Genomic DNA, 19,401 nt, shown 5'->3' on the forward strand with positions numbered 1-19,401 from the left:
ATTGAATAATTCCAATAACATATATTTGTATTTGACCTACACAATAGCTTTCAACATATCAGTATTTATGGAAACTTTCAATAGAAATTGTATGAAAAATGCAATATTAAAAATAAAATGTCAAATTATCCATTTATTTTTTAAAGTTGTTAATTTTAACATGCTGTGAAAAACAGTTGTACTGCACTAATGTTAAAAATATTCACAAAGTTTAGCATGTCTTTGCAGGGGACTCTTACTATGAAAGAATACAAATAAATCCTCGATCGTGCTGCCAGCATAATATCCGGCTGCTATGAGAACGGTCATGGGTAAATGCCTACCAATCTCAGGGCTTGTGTGAGCCCATTTAAACTCTCACTCAAGACAACACTTGACCGTAGGCGGCTTCGGCATAGGCTACACACATAGGGTCCTGTGTAGAGGTGTAGCAATAACACGACAATGTCTTGTGCGAGGAAACATGAGCTGGTATCGTTATTGACATGAGGGCATGCCTGACTTGTCCCTAGATGAGATCTGTGCGACAAGGACCAACCGCGCACGGAACACTTCGTCATTGATTAATGCAAATTGTTAAATCTCTGAATGCGAATACAATCATTTCCCCCATCATTATTAATGACAAGATGTCAAACAAAACATTTGGATGACTCGAACTGCGCCTCGATAGAATTTCAAATAACAGGGATTTGGGCAGGTATGCGCAATTTTTATGTTCTCATTGGAATGCGCTCATTTTTGGTATAAACAAAAACATGTGATGCTGAAGCGCATCTGCACTACCGGCGAGAATAATTCGACTATTTGACTGTGTGCAGGTTTGTTGTCATTGGATTGGTGAAAACTCATCCAGCGGGATTCTGAGCCTGTGAAACCACTTACAGCTCGTCTTCGATTTGAGATGCTGGCGATTAACTGCGCTTTAATTTTAGCGCTCATGCAAAGCGGGACAGGTGAGTGGCCATCATCTTGATATTAATTTGATATGACGGGATGCAGCAATAGGCTATCAGCCAACTAGCCAGATTATAGGCTATATCTGGAATTCAAGATTACCATACATAGGCTATTTTCACTCTTATGAATAATATCCTAATAGGCCTATGGTATTTCCCCATTTTAGAGTCGATTTCTTTCCCATAATATAGGCCTAATGCTTATGTTGGCTACGCCTATATTCGGCGTTATTATGGCGACGACGCAGTGGATAGGAATGTATCATAATACATTCCATTGTGGGATGAATTGGGCACACAGTGCAGTGCCACCAGCTGGAGGTTCCGTAATCTGCCTTGTTCTCTTTCCAGTTATGAATGGCACATTTGATCGATAAGTGAAAGCCTATCACCCAGGCCCGATCCTTGCCGATATGCTGCCCTAGGCGAAGCGCAAAAAAATACCAGAACAGTTTCCCCTCACGCAGAAAAACAGCTGTCTGTCTAGAACTCACGTGCACTGGAAACTGAGGCCCCGTAATAGGCTACAATGTTGCAAGTTTGCTATAGCTGCAGCTTCTGGCCTGACCCAGTTGATTTATTTGGTACAATGTTGCAATTCACTAGATAGTTAAAGTCAAGACAAATAGGAAGGAAGGCAGAGGGGCGAACTAGAGGGATAAATGCGATTGCAAGAACCTGCATTTTCATCAGGATATTTTCTGTTTTTATTTGTCGGCTTTATATATTTTTACTTAGTTGACAATGGAAGTTATAGGCTTACTGCATTGGCCTAACCTATCTCTGAGTTCCATGCGCTCATTTCTTTAGCCACCAATGGCCCACAGTTTATCATTGTGTCCATATGGCAGAGAGCACTGTATCAATGCGTCTATATGTCCGAGGCTGGTGCTCTTGCATTCGTTTAATTTCAACTTGATAGATTTATCATTTTCATTCGGATTTGTATTAATAACCACGTGACAATGATTTTGAGAAACTAGACTTTATTATTGAAATGCGCATATGAACATTCTAACTGGCACGCAGATCGGTAGAAATGGTAGGATCAATTGTAAGCTTCCCCAAACATGAAACTCAGTATGTTAGCTACCCAGGTTTTCAGGCATTGCATTATCTTGTAAAATGCAGTTCATATTTTCTTCTTAGCAATCATCAGCTCAGAAAATGACGAATAGACCTAAACTTGAAATTGCTCATTCTCATAACAATTTAGCCCACTGTGCAAACTCTGACAATATTCTTGAGTAACATAATTAGGTTCAATTGATTTTGTCCATTTTACTTTGACCTGTCATGTTTTTAGAATATGGTATGTTTGTTAACATGTTAATTCATATTCACATCGAAGCGCATTTTTATTTAATAGTGCGCCATTTAGGCTATTTGAGTGAAAACACGCATTATGTAAAAAGTGTCTGTTTCATGACATTGGCATAAATCTGGTCGCCCTGTAGTCTACAGAAAGTCCAAAGAGACTATATACTCTTTCTATTGTATAGGCTATATGATTTATGTTCGATGACGTTGACAGAGCATTGGTGGAGCGCCACAGTGCTGCGTCTCTCCAACAGCACCATGGAGAGGCACGCCGGGCAAAAACAAGCTATATATTGTGCGCACCTGAGTTTGGCAAAGTGAGCTGATTATCATGGGGCGGCATCTGCGCTCACCTTAATAGCCCATATGCCACTGAGTGAGAGAAGTTTTCATTGTTTTGGGGCAAAATGATGTGAGGTGTTATGTGTTGTTGGAGGTGTTGTTCAGAAAATGCCGCACTCATCAATCTGCTGTCACCTGATTTACTCTGATATTACTGGATTACCGTGGATGATGCAACCTGAGATGCACCTCCCGCACATTGCCTCCTTTCCTGCTGGACTCTGAGTGCATTGACACTCTCCCATGGGAAAATAGCCTTCAATATGCAGTTAGGAGATCTCTTATTTTACATTTCTTCTGCATGAACTCTCTCCATCCACCCTATCTTCAGCCTCCAGGTGTGTAGACCATGCCTGCAGTCCTCCCATGGGCAACCTGGCCAGTGGCAGGACCCTCACATCCCTCTCAGGCTGCTGTGGGAATGGGTCCCAACACTCCCCGTGCCCCACTCCCCTCCACCCCTGTCCAGTTGACCTTCACCCGCCTGCCCACATGGTGGATGATCCCTTCCTGCACCCAGCCACCTGGTGGGCCTCGGGCGTGGGCACTGACCAGGAGGAGGAGGTCCGTCTGGACCTGGAGACTCGTTTCTGTCTGACCCACGTGGTGCTGCTGTTCCACTCCCCCAGGCCCGCTGCCATGGCCATGGAGCGCTCGCAGGACTTTGGTCGGACGTGGGAGACGCTCAAGCTGTTTGCACAGAATTGCAGTCTTGCATTTGGTCTTCCTGATGACACCGGTCAGCCTGGCTCGCTGTGTACGTCCCGATACTCCAGTGCCAAGCCGTGCAGCAGGGGAGAGGTAAGGCGACAGACAGAATGTCTCATTTACTCTGTGGTGTAAGACACAATTTTAGAAGCACAGTAGACAAACAGTATACAGTAGACCCTTATCTTTCTCAAAAGGTAATATTCCGGATTCTGGGCCCTGGTGGATTAGTTGACCCCTACAGTCCAGAGGGCCTTTCCCAGCTGACCCTCACCAACCTCCGCCTCAGACTTCTCAAGGCCCAGACCTGCCCATTATCTGTCGCACCTTCCACCTCTTCTTCCTCCATTGGACTCTCCTACCCTCCTACGGACCTGAACCTCCCCCTCCTCCCTTCCCCCCAGCCTAGCTCAGAGCCCCCTGCCTCAGCTCCCTTTGCCATTTACACTTTCCTGGCTCGAGGGACCTGTCTCTGTCATGGCCATTCAGAACACTGTTTACACAGTGGCGGACAGGACAAACTGAAGGACATGGTGAGTGTGGCCTGTGTGTGTGTGTGTGTGTTAAAAATGCTTCATTATCTAAGCTTGTCCTTTGTGTTAAATAGCCCTGTTTTATTGCAGGTGCCTGGCAGGTGTGTGTGCACTCACCACACAGCAGGACAACACTGTGAGAGGTGTGCCCCTCTATACAATGACCGTCCCTGGAGGGCAGCCAACGGCAGCAGTGGGGAGCCACACCCGTGCCACAGTGAGTGCCCTACTAAGATGGGCCAATGGCCCTGGCAGTGTTGGGTTGCCAACTCAAATCAAGCTCATGTTGAGAGATTATAGAAATACTTCAACACTGTTTATATGTCAGTTATTACGTTTCATTCAAACATGAATAAGATCTCCTGGAAAAGTTTTGCTTGCAGGGAGGTCAAGACTCCAAGCCAAACCGGGGGCGTTGGCAAACCTACCGTTGGGTGTCATCTCATAATCTATCCTTCCAGTTGACTAACCCTTCCGTCCTCTCTCCCGTCCCATCGTTGTCTCCCTGTGCTCCAGAGTGTGAGTGTTACGGCCACGCGGCGAGCTGTCACTTCTCCCAGAGGGCGTGGCTGTCCTCAGGGGCCACCAGTGGGGGTGTCTGTGACGAATGCCGACACAACACAGCAGGGCGCAGGTGCCAGCGCTGTCGCCACGGTTACCACCGCCACCCGGCCATGCCCCTTGGCTCCTCCCACATCTGCACACGTAAGTCGGGACAACCTATGGACAAGTGAAAGTAATATAGAATAATGTGTGAATGCTACATTTCATCTGTTGTACATTCATTGCTGTCCCACATGTCAGTGAATTCCAGTTATACATCATGTATAACAGTACTTGAAATTGTAGGCATGGGTGTATATTAAAACATCTGTCTCCCTCTAATGGTGTGGATTTGTAACAGTAGTATGTGTGGGTAGAGCGAGAAGAGACGAGGGAGAAATGTGTGTGTGGTCTTAAGTCTTTTTCTCTCTTTCACAGGTTGTTGGTGTGACCCACTGGGCTCATTACCAGCCAGCTCTGGGGAGGAGGGCCCATGGTGCCACCCGAGGAGTGGACAGTGTCACTGCAGACCTGGTGTGGGGGGAACAGGCTGTAGCCACTGTCTCCCTGGGTACTGGGGCTTTGGGGAAGAGGGGTGCAAACCCTGTGCTTGTCCCCAAAACTGTGACCCCCACACTGGGCTTTGCCTTGACAGGTAAGAAAACAATTTTCTCTACTAAATCCAACATTTCTTATGTGGCTTTCTTTCCTATTTCCAGTTTCATCTTACCTCCGTATTCTCGTTGTCACTTCAGCAGCTATGCAAATAACCAGGTTTTCAATGTCCCTATGGGGGGAAAGATTCCTGACATGGACCATGCCTTGACCAGTGAGGGCGAGGCAGTGTGGTCAAAGGAACTGGCAGTCTCTGCCATGCACTACACAGGTGAATGATGATGCACACTAGCATTAGAGTTATGCACCTCACTACTTAAATCTTGCCGCCAAGGGTTTGAGTAAACATATTCATGTGCTGCTGACACTGTCTGTCTATGGCTCCTTCCAGGGAAATGCAGCTGTAAGGAGAGAAAGTTGAGGAGTGTCTCGGATCTCTGTAAGACCAAACATGCCTATGGTAAAATATTTCCCAAGGCTCTCACATACTGTACATCTTACAGAATTGTAATTTCCCCCTGACTCTGTAATGGCCTTGACCATTGGTCTAGTCAAGTGATATAAGCAGTGCATACAGTACTGCAGTGCATGGTGTTTAAATTCCCGGGGGATTTATGCCACATTAGGTGTATATTCCATCATTCTTTGATTTAGCTGGGTGTAACTGCTTTCAGTGATGAGTGTCTCCATGTGTGTCTGTGGCAGTGATCAAAGCCAGTGTGTTGTCTGCTCATGACAAGGGGAGCCACGCAGAGGTACAGGTCAAAGTTCGCAAGGTCCTGCGGTCAGGACAGGTGCCCCTCTCCCATGGCACACACAGTCTCTACCCCATATCCTGGACTATCCGGGGGTGCACCTGCCCCATCCTTAATCCAGGTAGCCCAACATATACATCACCAAACAGAACAGAGTATTGTGCTACTATATTCAGTATGTTCTAAATATTGTCCTTATTTTTCCACAAGGTTGGGAGCTACTCTGTTCACTCTGATATAAATTCTAATAAACAGGATTGAGGCTGAACCCTCTCCCTCTTCTTCCAGGGGTGGAGTACATGCTGGCGGGTCCAGAGGAGGCAGGGACGGGGCGGCTGCTGGTCACCATGCAGAGTGTGGTGGTTCCCTGGACCTCCCAACTGGGGGCCCACATATCAGAGGGCCTAAGGCAGGGCTGCCCCTGAACACCCTCTCCAAACTCATAACAGAGCACTCTGAATGGAAATGGACCAGGGGAAATCACTGGTTCACTAGATCATTCAGGAAAAGGACAAACTCGGTGGATAAGGCTTGACCAAGTGTCTTGACCAATAATTGCTATGGAAAATCGTGCCCATATAAGACTACAAACCTGCCATATGATGCAAAGAGGATGGACTGGATACTAGAATCTTTAGAGCCATTCTTATGATGATGATTTAACTTGAGTCATCCCACATACAGACAAACATCCTCCTGGAATCTACTAGACACAACAAACCCTAGTATACCAGCTTTTCAGACTGTGTATATCCAAAGCCATGCCTTTTTATGTCTACCAGGTTCTCAGTACATTACAGTGCTGCTTCTGACTGCTTTTAGTGTACTGTATTTTTTTCAGTGTCCAGTTCCAATCATTTATTTTTCATGTGAAGTGTGCTAATGAAAAATGCAACAAATACACATACTTATTTAAATATTGAGTCACATAAGGCATCCACAGGAGTGCACTGCTTCCAGTCTGCAGCCTTCTTGGTGAGGGTTCCCTAGGTCAAGCCACACTCCATCTTATTTTCTATTGTTCTTCTCCATGTCTCTTTTGGGCGTCCTGTCTTTCTCTTCAGCGTAGTGCAATCGCAGGGTGCACGTCTGGTGGAAGTCTACACACGTCCCAGCCATCGCCATCTTTTCTGCAACAAATAGGGTCTACAGAGTACATAAAAAGATAAACCTGAGAAATGTAAGTGTTAGGAAAATGTAGCTAATGTCTTAATCTGAAAAGATACAAGGTTTAATGTATGTGGTGCAGTTTTACCAAAGAATGAACAAGATCCCAGAGGAAGAATCACTTTCAAAGCATCATGGTCCAGAAGCTCTAGTTTTATTTGTGTTTGAACAGTATTTAAACATATGTTTGAAAGAGGTAATAAGACATTGTTCAGTAATAATTTTAATCAGGACAGGTAAAAGAGAGTACCAGTGCATTTAGGCTTGAAATTACATGTTTCAAAAGCAGGTGAAGGAAGCACCTTCACTGTGGATGGCACCTGGCACCTATGACTAGAGGCCTCTCTGTGTACTCAGTCTTTCTTCATAAGAACATGAGTTGTTGATAATATCAGCCAGCACCAAACATATTTGGCCTTCTAGGACCCGTGGCACCTAACCAGAAGAGTCATATCTCAAAGGCTCAAATCCTGAGATCTAAACACACTGTATCTCACATTTTCACATTAATCCAGTATTGATGTCACTGCATTACAAACACATTACGGCTGTCCCTGACTAAAACAACATCTTGGTGGAAATGTTAAAAGGTGTCTTTTTTTGCCACCTTGTTTCAACTATCAAGTTCCTTGCAGACAGGACATGTGTAGCCAATGTGATTTATAGGATATTTATTTGTATCAAAATATTTCTACCTGCTTGCTGCAATGTTTTTATTTGTTGGCTTTATGTATGCTATTTTTAGTCTACATAGTTGCCAATGGCAATAGAAGTTCCTTTTAGAATTTTGATTAACCATATAATGATTTTGAGATACGATGACTTTATTATAAATGAAATTAAACCGTTCCACGAAAATGAGACTTTTGAAAATAATAACTGGCAGGTAGAAATGGTAAGATAAATTGACACTCCAAATTGAAAAGGTTGCCGACCAGTGTAGACTATTACCGGCAACTTCAGGAGCTAAGGTCATCAGCAAGGGGAGGAGGGTTGGGAACAGGTGTTTTAAGACAATCACAAATCCTATCAGGTCCTCAGCCAAGTAGCCTAGGCCTACTTTTATGCATAATCAGGCGCGCATCATTAATGAACATTGACAGGAGCGCTACAAACAAAAGACAACTCTGTAAATGGAATGAAATAAACCAAAACATGTTCCTCACAAGCATAGCTTATGTTGTGCGGTCCGCAAATAACGTATCCACTACGACAATGAGAACTGTAAAATACCTCAATAATATATTGAATGCATTAATAGAAATTATCTTAACCAAACAAATATTGTAGATTAGAACGGTAAATGTACAACTGGTGAGCCATCCCCGTGGCCTTCGCAATGGATTAGTCCACTGAGGCCAGCGTGAATCAGACGGGTTTCTCGTGTGCCATAGAAAATGTATATTTGCGACTGCTCGACCAACAGCCTATCGACCAACTGACTAAATGGGGTCAGCCCTAAAACACACATCTCAAGTTAGGATTTAGCCCCAATGTTCCAAAGCTCCCCCTCTGATTATTACTGTCACCAATGATTATTAAAGACCAATACATTTCCAACAGCTCCCTCTTTCATGAGACTATTACGCAACCCATAACCAAATCCCAGTTGGCACGCAGTGTTTAATTCTCTCCTTCGAGGAAATTATTGCACAGACAATGGACTTCCACTTTTTTCAGGTATATGGGTTATGAAGGGTGGTCATTGGATGGAAAAATCTATTAAGTAATAGTGAGGTAAAAATCAAAAGACAGATTGGTGGAAAAACATCATACCAACAGCAACATTCAGGACTTTTGACAAAACTTAAAATTGAAAAACAGACATGTCACATGATCTTTGGGCAGCAATTTAGTACACAAGAGTAATCAAGCTTTAATCCTATCTCTATCTCTTACCATGATCTGTCAAACACAAACATGAAGTAGGGTTGGGTTGGGCGGTATCCAGATTTTCATATCATACCATCCTTTTCTCATACCGGGATATACGGTATTACAGGCTTCGTACACAAGGGGGCGCAAAAACAAAGCAAAACAAAAAACAAACATTGGGCGTCTATTAACAGAATGCTAACAAAATTAGCACACGTAATAGCGAATTTCAATAGGGGCTGCTGACTAAATCTGCTAACGGGCGCCAACGAAAATAAAGGAATTGCAAAGACAGGCTCATAAAGTTATACATATATAGGTAGGAGCTACCAAATGTTATCTTTGGTGAGTTTGGACATTTACAAGTGAATGCGAACGTGAGACACTGCAAATTAACAAAGTTTTGATGCATGCTTGTCTGAAGGAAGAACAGTACTGGCTCTGAAGCAGCATGTGTAGGCTACACATTGTGTCTGTGTGGAGTCTGGAGTTGCTAGGGCAACTGACCTGCCTGCTCTGAGAAGAGGGGAGAACACGGCAGAAAGATAACACAATAAAATGCCCCCTCACTTTATTAATTCAGCCACTTACTTAGATTAACTAGCAAATTAAATTTAGGGGTCACTTAAATTTACATTTTAAAAATGTTACCTTTATTTAACTACGCACGTCAGTTAAGAACAAATTCTTATTTACAATGACAGCCTACCCCGGCCAAACCCAGACGACGCTGGGCCAATTGTGCGCCGCCCTATGGGACTCCCAATCATGGCCGGATGAGATGCAGCCTGGATTCGAACCAGGGACTGCAGTGCCTTAGACCGCTGCACCACTCGGGAGCCAATTTAATGCAGAATTTAAATGTAAAAAATAAATATCTTGTAGTGTTTTGTAAACGCAGACGTAAAATGCTTCTTAATGTAATTTCTGCTCTGCATCAGACTCATTTTGTGCTTCAATTGTCTCCACTCTGATGAGAATTCACGAATGGGCATTATATCAGCAGACAAGTAGCTACATATCAGTCAGAGCTCTTTCTCGGTGTAGCCAGCCTACTTTTCTTTGGTAAAATATTAACTTTAGACAAAACATTTGGAAATGTAGCTGACTACATTATTTCTATGATAAACAGACACATGATGGCCATGCATCATTTTTGCAAAAAATACCTTGCTTTTTCATTGTAAGCTCATTTACTTGTGTGGCTGCCAGCCAAATAGCGTTGCACTACTTTTGTCATCTGATTACAATGAAGCTTTTTTCTCCCTAATATGTGGCACTAATGTATTTTTTCTGAAGGAAAACTATAGTTGCACTTCCATGATCACTCTATTGAAGCAAAAAAAACACGACTTTCAATATACAACGCGACCCGTCAATACATAGCTGGACTCACCTGCTGCCGCTTTCTCCAGTTGTGCTATTTACAAACAAACAACCACGTGATTGGCTCAACTGTTCTGGGGAACTATGGTAAGCTTCATAATGTAAAATAATGGGACCGGTGAAATGAAGAACGCAATCTGCTTTATCTCCTAAAGTATTGCACAAGTTGACTGTGGGTATTTACTTAAAAAGTAGCAACAAATATTAAAATGTATTGAAAAACGTCAAAAAAAGTTGAAATGTTCAATGCTATTGACAGTATTGAAAAAAGCATCCCAACTATTTCCAAATACCCTGGTATATGGTATACCGCCCAAGCCTAACATTAAGTCAAGTGATCACAAACTAGTCTGACCAGTAACATTGATAGTAGGTTACACACCCCCAGTGTAGAATTAAAATAGAATGGCACAAATGATCTGATTTAAAGCTTGATAATAAGCAGATCAATTGTTTTGGATGAAAATCCTTTAACTAAAGTCCCCTTCAGCGAACAAGTCCTCCTCTACAAACTCACCACTGTAGGAACCTCAGGAGCTCAACAACCACTGGATAAAAAAGCAGAAGAAAAAGATGTGTATTTCTTTTGTGTTGTCCTCCTCTCACAGCATATTCCCTGTAGGAGACTTAACTCCTCTGCAGTTATAGGCTCCCTTTAAAAGTAATTCTCCCTTGTGATGAATGTTGAACCAAGAGAACAGGTCTGAGGCATCAGTGGACCGAGCTGATCTCCCCAGAGAGTGGTCTGGGCACGGCAGTGGTTTCAGGGAGAGACCGGGGGATGGTGGACGGTGGGTGATTTTAGCTGGCAGCTTGGCTGTCTGTGGGTGGTGTATTGTCGGATGACGGGGCAAACTCACGTGTTGGGGGGGACAGGGTAGAGTCACTAGACGCCACTGGTGCTGGGGCAGAGTCCTCAGCAGGCGCAGGGGCAGTAGAATCAACGGGGGCAGAGTCCTCAGCAGGCGCAGGGGCAGTAGCGTCAGCGCCTCCCGCGGCGACTCCATCGTTCTCGTCCTCCTGGGGGTAGAGCTCAGGGTACTTCTGCATACACTCCTGCATAGCGCGGAAGTTGTCGATACACTCTGAACCCTTCACCTCCTCATTGCTGTTGTGGAAGCAGGAGAAGGCCTCCTTGAACTGTGTCCCACAGGGCCCGCTAGCCATCCCTCCCAGGCATGGACAGTTCCAGTTGATCTCCCCACTAGGCAGAATCAGGCCTAGAGGAATAGGGATATAAGAGGAAAGGGCAGGAGGATACCTAGTCAGTTGCACAACTGAATGCATTCAACCAAAATGTGTCTTCCGCATTTAACCCAACCCATCTGAATCAGAGAGGTGCAGGGGGCTGCCTTAATCGACGTCATCGGCACACGGAAAGCAATTGCTGTTGAATGTTAACTGCCTTCCTCAAGGGCAGAACGGCAGGTTTTTCCACCTTGCTGGCATGTACAGTGCATTTGGAAAGTATTCAGACCCATTGACCTTTTCCACATTTTGCTACGTTACAGCTTTATTCTGGAATTGATTAAATATATTTTTCCCCCTCATCAATCTACACACAATACCCCATAATGATGAAATAAAAACAGGTTTTTAGACATTTTTGCAAACTTATACAATTTAAAATAAATAAATATCACATTTACATAAGCATTCCGACCCTTTACTCAGTACTTTGTTGAAGCACCTTTTGGCAGCAATTACAGCCTCGAGTCTTCTTGGGTATGACGCTACAACTTGGCACACCTGTATTTGGGGAGTTTCTCCCATTCTTCTCTGCAGATCCTCTCAAGCTCTGTCAGGTTGGATGGGGAGCATCGCTGCACAGCTATTTCAGGTCTCTACAGAGATGTTGGATCGGGTTCAAGTCGGGGATCTGGCTGGGCCACTCAAGGACATTCAGCATTTCTTTACGGCTGGCCATGCTTTCCTCCTGGCTACCCCAACCCCGGCCAACAGTTCCGCACCCCCCGCAGCTACTTGCCCAAGCCTCCCCAGCTTCTCCTTCACCCAAATCCAATAGCAGATGTTCTGAAAGAGCTGCAAAACCTGGACCCGTACAAATCAACTGGGCTAGACAATCTGGAACCTCTCTTTCTAAAATTATCTGCAGCCATTGTTGCAAGCCCTATTACCAGTCTGTTCAACCTCTCTTTCATATCGTCCGAGATCCCTAAATATTGGGAAGCTGCCGCGGTCATCCCCCTCTTCAAAGGGGGTGACACTCTAGACCAAAACTGTTATATACCTATATCCATCCTGCCCTGCCTTTCTAAAGTCTTTAACAGATCACTGACCATTTCGAATCCCACGTACCTTCTCCTCTGTGCAATCTGGTTTCCGAGCTGGTCACGGGTGCACCTCAGCCACGCTCAAGATACTAAACAATATCATAACCGCCATCGATAAAAGATTTTACTGCGCAGCCGTCTTCATCGACCTGGCCAAGGCTTTCGACTCTGTCAATCACTGTATTCTTATCGGCAGACTCAACAGCCTTGGTTTCTCAAATGACTGCCTCGCCTGGTTCACCAACTACTTCTCAGACAGAGTTCAGTGTGTCAAATCGGAGGGCCTGTTGTCCGGACCTCTTGCAGTCTCTATGGGGGTACCACAGGGTTCAATTCTCGGGCCGACTCTTTTCTCTGTATATATCAACGATGTCGCTCTTGCTGCGGGTGATTCCCTGATCCACCTCTACGCAGATGACACCATTCTGTATACTTCTGGCCCTTCTTTGGACACTGTGTTAACAAACCTCCAAACGAGCATCAATGCCATACAACACTCCTTCCGTGGCCTCCAACTGCTCTTAAACGCTAGTAAAACTAAATGCATGCTTTTCAACCGTTCGCTGCCCGCACGCGCTCGCCCGACTAGCATCACTACTCTGGATGGTTCTGACTTAGAATATGTGGCCAAGTACAAATACCTAGGTGTCTGGCTAGACTGTAAACTCTCTTTCCAGACTCATATTAAACATCTCCAATCCAAAATGAAATCCAGAATCGGCTTTCTATTTCGCAACAAAGCCTCCTTCACTCACGCCGCCAAACATACCCTAGTAAAACTGACTAGACTACCAATCCTCGACTTCGGCGATGTCATTTACAAAATAGCCTCCAACACTCTACTCAGCAAACTGGATGCAGTCTATCAGTGCCATCCGTTTTGTCACCAAAGCCCCATATACTACCCACCACTGCGACCTGTATGCTCTAATCGGCTGGCCCTTGCTACATATTCGTCGCCAGACTCACTGGCTCCAGGTCATCTATAAGTCTTTTCTAGGTAAAGCTCCGCCTTATCTCAGCTCACTGGTCACGATAACAACACCCACCCGTAGCACGCGCTCCAGCAGGTATATCTCACTGGTCATCCCCAAAGCCAACACCTCTTTTGGCAGCCTTTCCTTCCAGTTCTCTGCTGACAATGACTGGAATGAATTGCAAAAATCGCTGAATCTGGAGACTTATATTTCCCTCACTAACTTTATACATCAGCTATCTGAGCAGCTAACCGATCGCTGCAGCTGTACACAGTCCATCTGTAAATAGCCCATCCAATCTACCTACCTGATCCCCATATTGTTTTTATTTACTTTCTGCTCTTTTGCACACCAGTATTTCTACTTGCACATCATCATCTGCACATCTATCACTCCAGCGTTAATTTGCTAAATTGTAATTACTTGCTACTATGGCCTATTTACTGCCTTACCTCCTCACGCCATTTGCACACACTGTATATAGACTGTATATAGACTCTATTGTGTTATTGACTGTACGCTTGTTTATTCCATGTGTAACTCTGTGTTGTTGTTTGTCGCACTGGTTTGCTTTATCTTGGCCAGGTCGCAGTTGTAAATGAGAACTTGTTCTCAACTAGCCTACCTGGTTAAATAAAGGTGAAATAAAAAAATACAATTCAGAGACTTGTCCCAAAGATACTTCTGCTTTGTCTTGGCTGTATGCTTAGGGTTGTTGTCCTGTTGGAAGGTGAACCTTCGCCCCAGTCTGAGGTCCTGAGTGCTTTGGAGCAGGTTTTCATCAAGGATCTCTCTGTACTTTGCTCCGTTCATCTTTCTCTCAATCCTGAGACTCCCAGTCCCTGCCGCTGAAAAACATCCCCACAGCATTATGCTGCCACCACAACGCCTCTCCCCTATTAGACCTAGATAGTTTGTGTCTGCATTGATATGTAGGCTACGTGTGCCTTTTAAAAAATGTATGTAGTTCTGTCCTTGAGCTGTTGTTGTCAAATGATGTTCTGTATTATGCCATTCTGTATTGTTTTATGTTTTGTGTGGACCCCAAGAAGAGTAGCTGCTGCTATTGCAACAGCTAATGGGGATCCTAATAAAATACCAAAATGCTTCACTTTAGGGATGGTTTTGGCCAGCTGATGAGCGGTGCCTGGTTTCCTCCAGACGTGACGCTTGGCATTCAGGCCAAAGAGTTCAATCTTGGTTTCATCAGACCAGAGAATCTTCTTTCTCATGGTCTGAGAGTTAGGCCACTCTACCATAAAGGCCTGATTGGTGGAGTGATGCAGAGATGGTTGTCCTTCTGGAAGGTTCTCCCATCTCCACAGACAAACTCTGGAGCTCTGTCAGAGTGACCATCGGGTTCTTGGTCACCTCCCTGACCAAGGCCCTTCTCCCCCGATTGCTCAGTTTGGCCAGGTGGCCAGCTCTAGGAAGAGTCTAGGTGGTTCTAAACTTCTTCCATTTAAGAATGATGGAGGCCACTGTGTTCTTGGGGATCTTCAACACTGCAGACATTTTTTGGTACCCTTCCCCAGATCTGTGCCTAGATACAATCCTGTCTCGGAACTCTACGGACAATTACTTTGACCTCATGGCTTGGTTTTTGCTCTGACATGCACTGTCAACTGTGGGACCTTATATAGACAGGCGTGTGCCTTTCCAAATCATGTGCAATCAACTGAATTTACCACAGGTGGACTCCAAGTTGTAGAAACATCTCAAGGATGATCAATAGAAACAGGATACCCCTGAGCTCAATTTCAGGGTCTGAATACTTATGTAAATAAGGTATTTCTGTTTTAAATTTGTAATATCTCTCTCTATATACACACACACACACACACACACACATACATATATTGCCTTCGGAAAGTATTCAGACCCCTTGACTTTTTCTACATTTTGTTACGTTCTAAAGTGGTTGAACAAAAAAAATATCCTCAGCAATCTACACACAATAGCCCATAATGACAAAGCGAAAACTGTTTTTTTTCGTGTTTTTTTTAAACATTTTTGTCAATGTATTAAAAATAAAGAACAGAAATACCTTATTTCAATTTTTTTTATTGATTCCTTTTTAGGTTAAGGCTGTAACGTAACAAAATGTGGAAAAAGTGAAGGGGGTCTGAATACTTTCCGAATGCAATGAATTGACATGGTTGTAACTTCCGAATTCACCTCTTTGTTGGTATCTTTGTAATGACTACACTACTGTTGAGTGTTTCATAATCCTTCTACATCCCTGACATGAATTCACAGCCCACTTACCCTGGTCTTCGTAGGGGTCATTGGGGTCATCTGCAATGAGCTCAGCGTTGCTAGGTGCTTCATGGTCTTCCTTGGTAACGAAGATGATGCGATCTTTACCTGGGAAGGAGAAAACGGAAGGATGGAATGAAAAGATGCCATCTCTAAGGAAACAACAGGCACTGAGCTATGACCATGACATACTAATTGCACTTCCCCTTCCCAGTCTCCAGGCTGGCTTTATTAAAGCAAAGTGGGCGACCAATTATACAAATTCATGGTTAATATGGTCTGACTGACCCAATAAACCCACAAATGCATGTATCTATTGGATCAAGGCAAGTGGTTGGCTATTAATGTGTTGGCCATAATAGCTGCTAAGTTAACAATTTCACAACAACTGTTTTTCTGTAAACAGAATGCTTAATCAATGCCCACTAACTATGTTTAACCAGCAGGGTCCAGATATAAAAAAACTGAACTGTCACCTGAGATGACATGCGCTTCGATTGCCAGAAGATACCGACGCTACTGTTATGCTTGTTTACACTGAACTGCACTGAGGTCGGAAAGCAAATCATGGTTACATTAGGACACCGTAGAGCCGGCGCGAGACGTGGGTCGGAAAACGTCCTCAATGCAGGGATGGGATATGCCACTGTACTCAAATTTGACCTTTATCCACACTGCTCCATCGAGAAGATTTAAATACTGCTATTTTCTCTGAAAACTGCCCTTTTCATCCTCATGCTAGCTAGCAGTAGCTACAGCTGCCATTATGGAATGGCATATTGCGTTAAACAACAAAGGAGCTGATTGGCTGACAAAGCCATTCCAAAATGGCTGCGGTGGCTACAGCTAGCGAGCATGAGAATGAAAAGGGCAGTTTTCAGAAAAAAACGAGCAGTATTTCAATCTTCTTGACGGAGCAGTGTGGATTTGGATAAAGGTACAAATTGGAGTACAGTGGCATATCCCATCCCTGCATTGAGGTACGTTTAACTATCTAGCATGCTCTGCACATCTGTCTGTAAGCGTAACTCGGGAGGTGTAATTTCGTTGAATGGAGGTACCCATAGCGGTATGGATATGTGCAAAACTGCTATAAAGGCCTTTTCACACTGCATTGTTCTTATCCCCGGGCTATCATAGCCACAGGCTAGACTGGCCCTGGGCTAGCTTAGCCTGTGTTCACACAAGCATTTGTTAACCCTAGGCTAAGCTTTAGACCTGGGCTAAGGAATCACACTTGTATTCCACAGCCCAGGGCTAACTGACAAACAACATGTGACCAATGTTATAAGCAATACAGCATTTATTAACACATTATTTCATCTTGCGTCTAGCCTAGCATTTGATTTCCAACAGTGATGGTTTGTATAAACTTCGCCATCTGCCTGTCTGACCTCGGAAACAATGTTTCACTTTTGAAATTCCATCTCGCCCCTGGACAGAGAATGGTGTGCATGAACGAGGCATCAACTTTTCTGATCTAGGCGGAATCATTCAACAATATTATCAACATGGATATATCCATTTAAATGGATATTTGTAGTGTTTGTAGCTTTAGTTTGATAAGTGAGAAGACATTAGCCAGCCAGCCATAATAACCATGTTTGTTAGGCATAGCAACCAATATTTTTGCATGGATTTGGTTTTTGTCCTCAGATAGGATTAAATAGTATGAATTGACTTGTCAAAATAACAGTGCAGCTTTTTTTGATTGGACTGGGCAGTCTAGTAGTTGTTCCTGACCCTGATTCATACTGGAAAACCACCAAAAGTGCTCCGGAGCGGGGCCAGCAAGTCCTGGGCTAAAGTTGGTGCTAACCCACTTTAGAATGTGCAAGTGTGAAAACTCACTTAGCCCCAGGCTAAAATCGCCCTTAGCCCAGGGCTGAGGCTCTTAGCCCTAGCCTAAGGTGCGGTGTGAACACACCTTAACATGCTGACAGAGACAGCCCGCATGCATGTTGATTTTGTCCACCCATACCAGATACGATCAGGACACACAAGTTGAAATATCAAAACGAACTCTGAACCAACTATATTAATTTTGGGACAGGTCAAAAAGCATTAAACATTGATGTCAATTTAGCTAGCTAGCTGCTGTTGCAACTAATTTGTCCTGGGATATTAACATTGTCCTCTACTCCGACAATTAATCCACAAATAAAAGGGTGGAAGTTTGTTTCTAGTAATCTCTCCTCCTTCAGGCTTCTTCTTCTGACTTTATATGGTGGTCGGCAACCAACTGTAAGGTGCATTACCACTATCAACTGGACTGTGGACCTCAGTTCATGTATCAATCACCCACGTGGGTACATGCTCCTAAAAATCAATGAGATGGGAGAGGCGGGACTTTCAGCACATCACAAATAGAAACAAGTTCTATAAATGTCTGGCTACTCAAAATATCGTGAGCAGTGTGGGTGCAATGATTGAATAACATGTACATTTATTTTGCTCACGCAACACGAGCAGTGTGGTCAGCATGTAAATATATTTTATTTGAAGGATTGGTTCTTGCTGATGAAAGGTAAAGGGTCATATGTTTCGAAAGCCATATTGCAAGCAATGATTGACGTTTATAAATGTTAAAACACAGTGTCGGGGATGTAGTTCACACAAGCAGGGTAGTCGTGGGCAAAGCAAATGACTGAATGCCACCTAGTCAGAGTTAAATGGAACCATGATTGCGTTTTGACCTTAGTGTAAACAAGCGTAACGGTAGGGTCGGTATCTTCTGGTAAGCGCTTTGACAGCTCTGCCTGAAATCATCTACTAGCCTTGCTAGTTAGTTATCTGGCTAGCCTGGAAGTTAATGTGTTCGTCTCGTACTAATAGCCTTCCTTTACAAATCAGATTAATCCTGAGAATCTGCTTGCCCCATTTATAGACCTCTTCAAACCCTATAACTGACTGCAACTAAGCTACATGAAATTACTGCACCAATAAATCTGGAACAAGCAACGCTGACTTGCTGCGCAAGCTAACTAGAGACCTAACGTTACCATGCTAGCCGCTTCAATGACATTCATTGGACAAGTGAAATGAATGAAAATCTAAGGTGCGCTATTACCCTCTTGCTTACAGTACGACATGACAGACGGTGGTGATATCCGTTGGTCCTCTACTTATATCAGAAGCCACGACGGTTTTTGTACAACAATTAGCTGCAGTGCACATAGTCATGTAATAACCGCCCGTTCCGTTTCCTTTGACCCCTTTGCTTCGATTTCTGGACGCAGCCTCATGACGTCATCTGGGCAGCCACTGGTGATTTGTGCAGCAGATCGCGGTAGATCCAGGGTCAGATTACACAATCCTCATAATGAGGATAAAAACAATCTGAAACTGGACCAGTGGTGCGGGGAAACTCCTACCAACAGTACCAGATTACTATTTGGCAGTACTCTACCAAAGAGAAGTGAAACCTGTACTGCACTTGTAACCGATGTGAAATGGCTAGTTAGTTAGCGGTGGTGCACGCTAATAGCATTTCAATTAGTGACGTCACTCGCTCTGAGACTTGAAGTAGGGTTTCCCCTTGCGTTGCTTTTGTGGCGCGATGGGTAACGATGCTTCGGTGGGTCGCAGTTGTTGATGTGTGCAAGGGTCCCTGGTTCGAGCCCGGGTCATCTGGCAGTATGTACCACAATAATATTGGTATATACCCT

The 19,401-nt window shown here is 44.1% G+C and overlaps 2 protein-coding genes across 7 annotated transcripts; one reads left to right on the forward strand and one right to left on the reverse strand.

Moving 5' to 3' along the window:
• Positions 1-285: 285 nt before the first annotated feature.
• On the forward strand, positions 286-6,592 carry LOC115150801 (netrin-4). 3 transcript variants are annotated; one of them, XM_029694487.1, is made up of 11 exons: positions 286-700; positions 822-956; positions 2,953-3,422; positions 3,527-3,862; positions 3,953-4,079; positions 4,379-4,567; positions 4,844-5,060; positions 5,161-5,291; positions 5,412-5,480; positions 5,726-5,896; positions 6,064-6,592. In XM_029694487.1, exons 2-11 carry the CDS (start codon positions 905-907, stop codon positions 6,198-6,200), a joined length of 1,899 nt encoding a protein of 632 aa, XP_029550347.1. In that variant the 5' UTR covers positions 286-700; positions 822-904; the 3' UTR covers positions 6,201-6,592. The 3 variants fall into 3 exon arrangements, with proteins under 3 accessions (XP_029550347.1, XP_029550349.1, XP_029550348.1); XM_029694489.1 differs by having other exon boundaries at positions 5,164-5,291; XM_029694488.1 differs by lacking the exon at positions 286-700 and having other exon boundaries at positions 805-956.
• Positions 6,593-6,618: 26 nt separating this feature from the next.
• On the reverse strand, positions 6,619-19,146 carry LOC115150802 (mitochondrial intermembrane space import and assembly protein 40-like). 4 transcript variants are annotated; one of them, XM_029694491.1, is made up of 4 exons: positions 18,816-19,146; positions 15,743-15,841; positions 11,064-11,423; positions 6,619-6,905 (listed from the first exon to the last, which is right to left on the reverse strand). In XM_029694491.1, exons 1-4 carry the CDS (start codon positions 18,823-18,825, stop codon positions 6,784-6,786), a joined length of 591 nt encoding a protein of 196 aa, XP_029550351.1. In that variant the 5' UTR covers positions 18,826-19,146; the 3' UTR covers positions 6,619-6,783. The 4 variants fall into 4 exon arrangements, with proteins under 4 accessions (XP_029550351.1, XP_029550350.1, XP_029550352.1 ...); XM_029694490.1 differs by having other exon boundaries at positions 18,804-19,139; XM_029694492.1 differs by having other exon boundaries at positions 6,619-6,921; positions 18,804-19,134.
• Positions 19,147-19,401: the final 255 nt, after the last annotated feature.

The sequence above is a fragment of the Salmo trutta genome, chromosome 16 (assembly GCF_901001165.1).
Source record: "Salmo trutta chromosome 16, fSalTru1.1, whole genome shotgun sequence".
In the NCBI taxonomy this organism is placed as follows: domain Eukaryota; kingdom Metazoa; phylum Chordata; class Actinopteri; order Salmoniformes; family Salmonidae; genus Salmo; species Salmo trutta.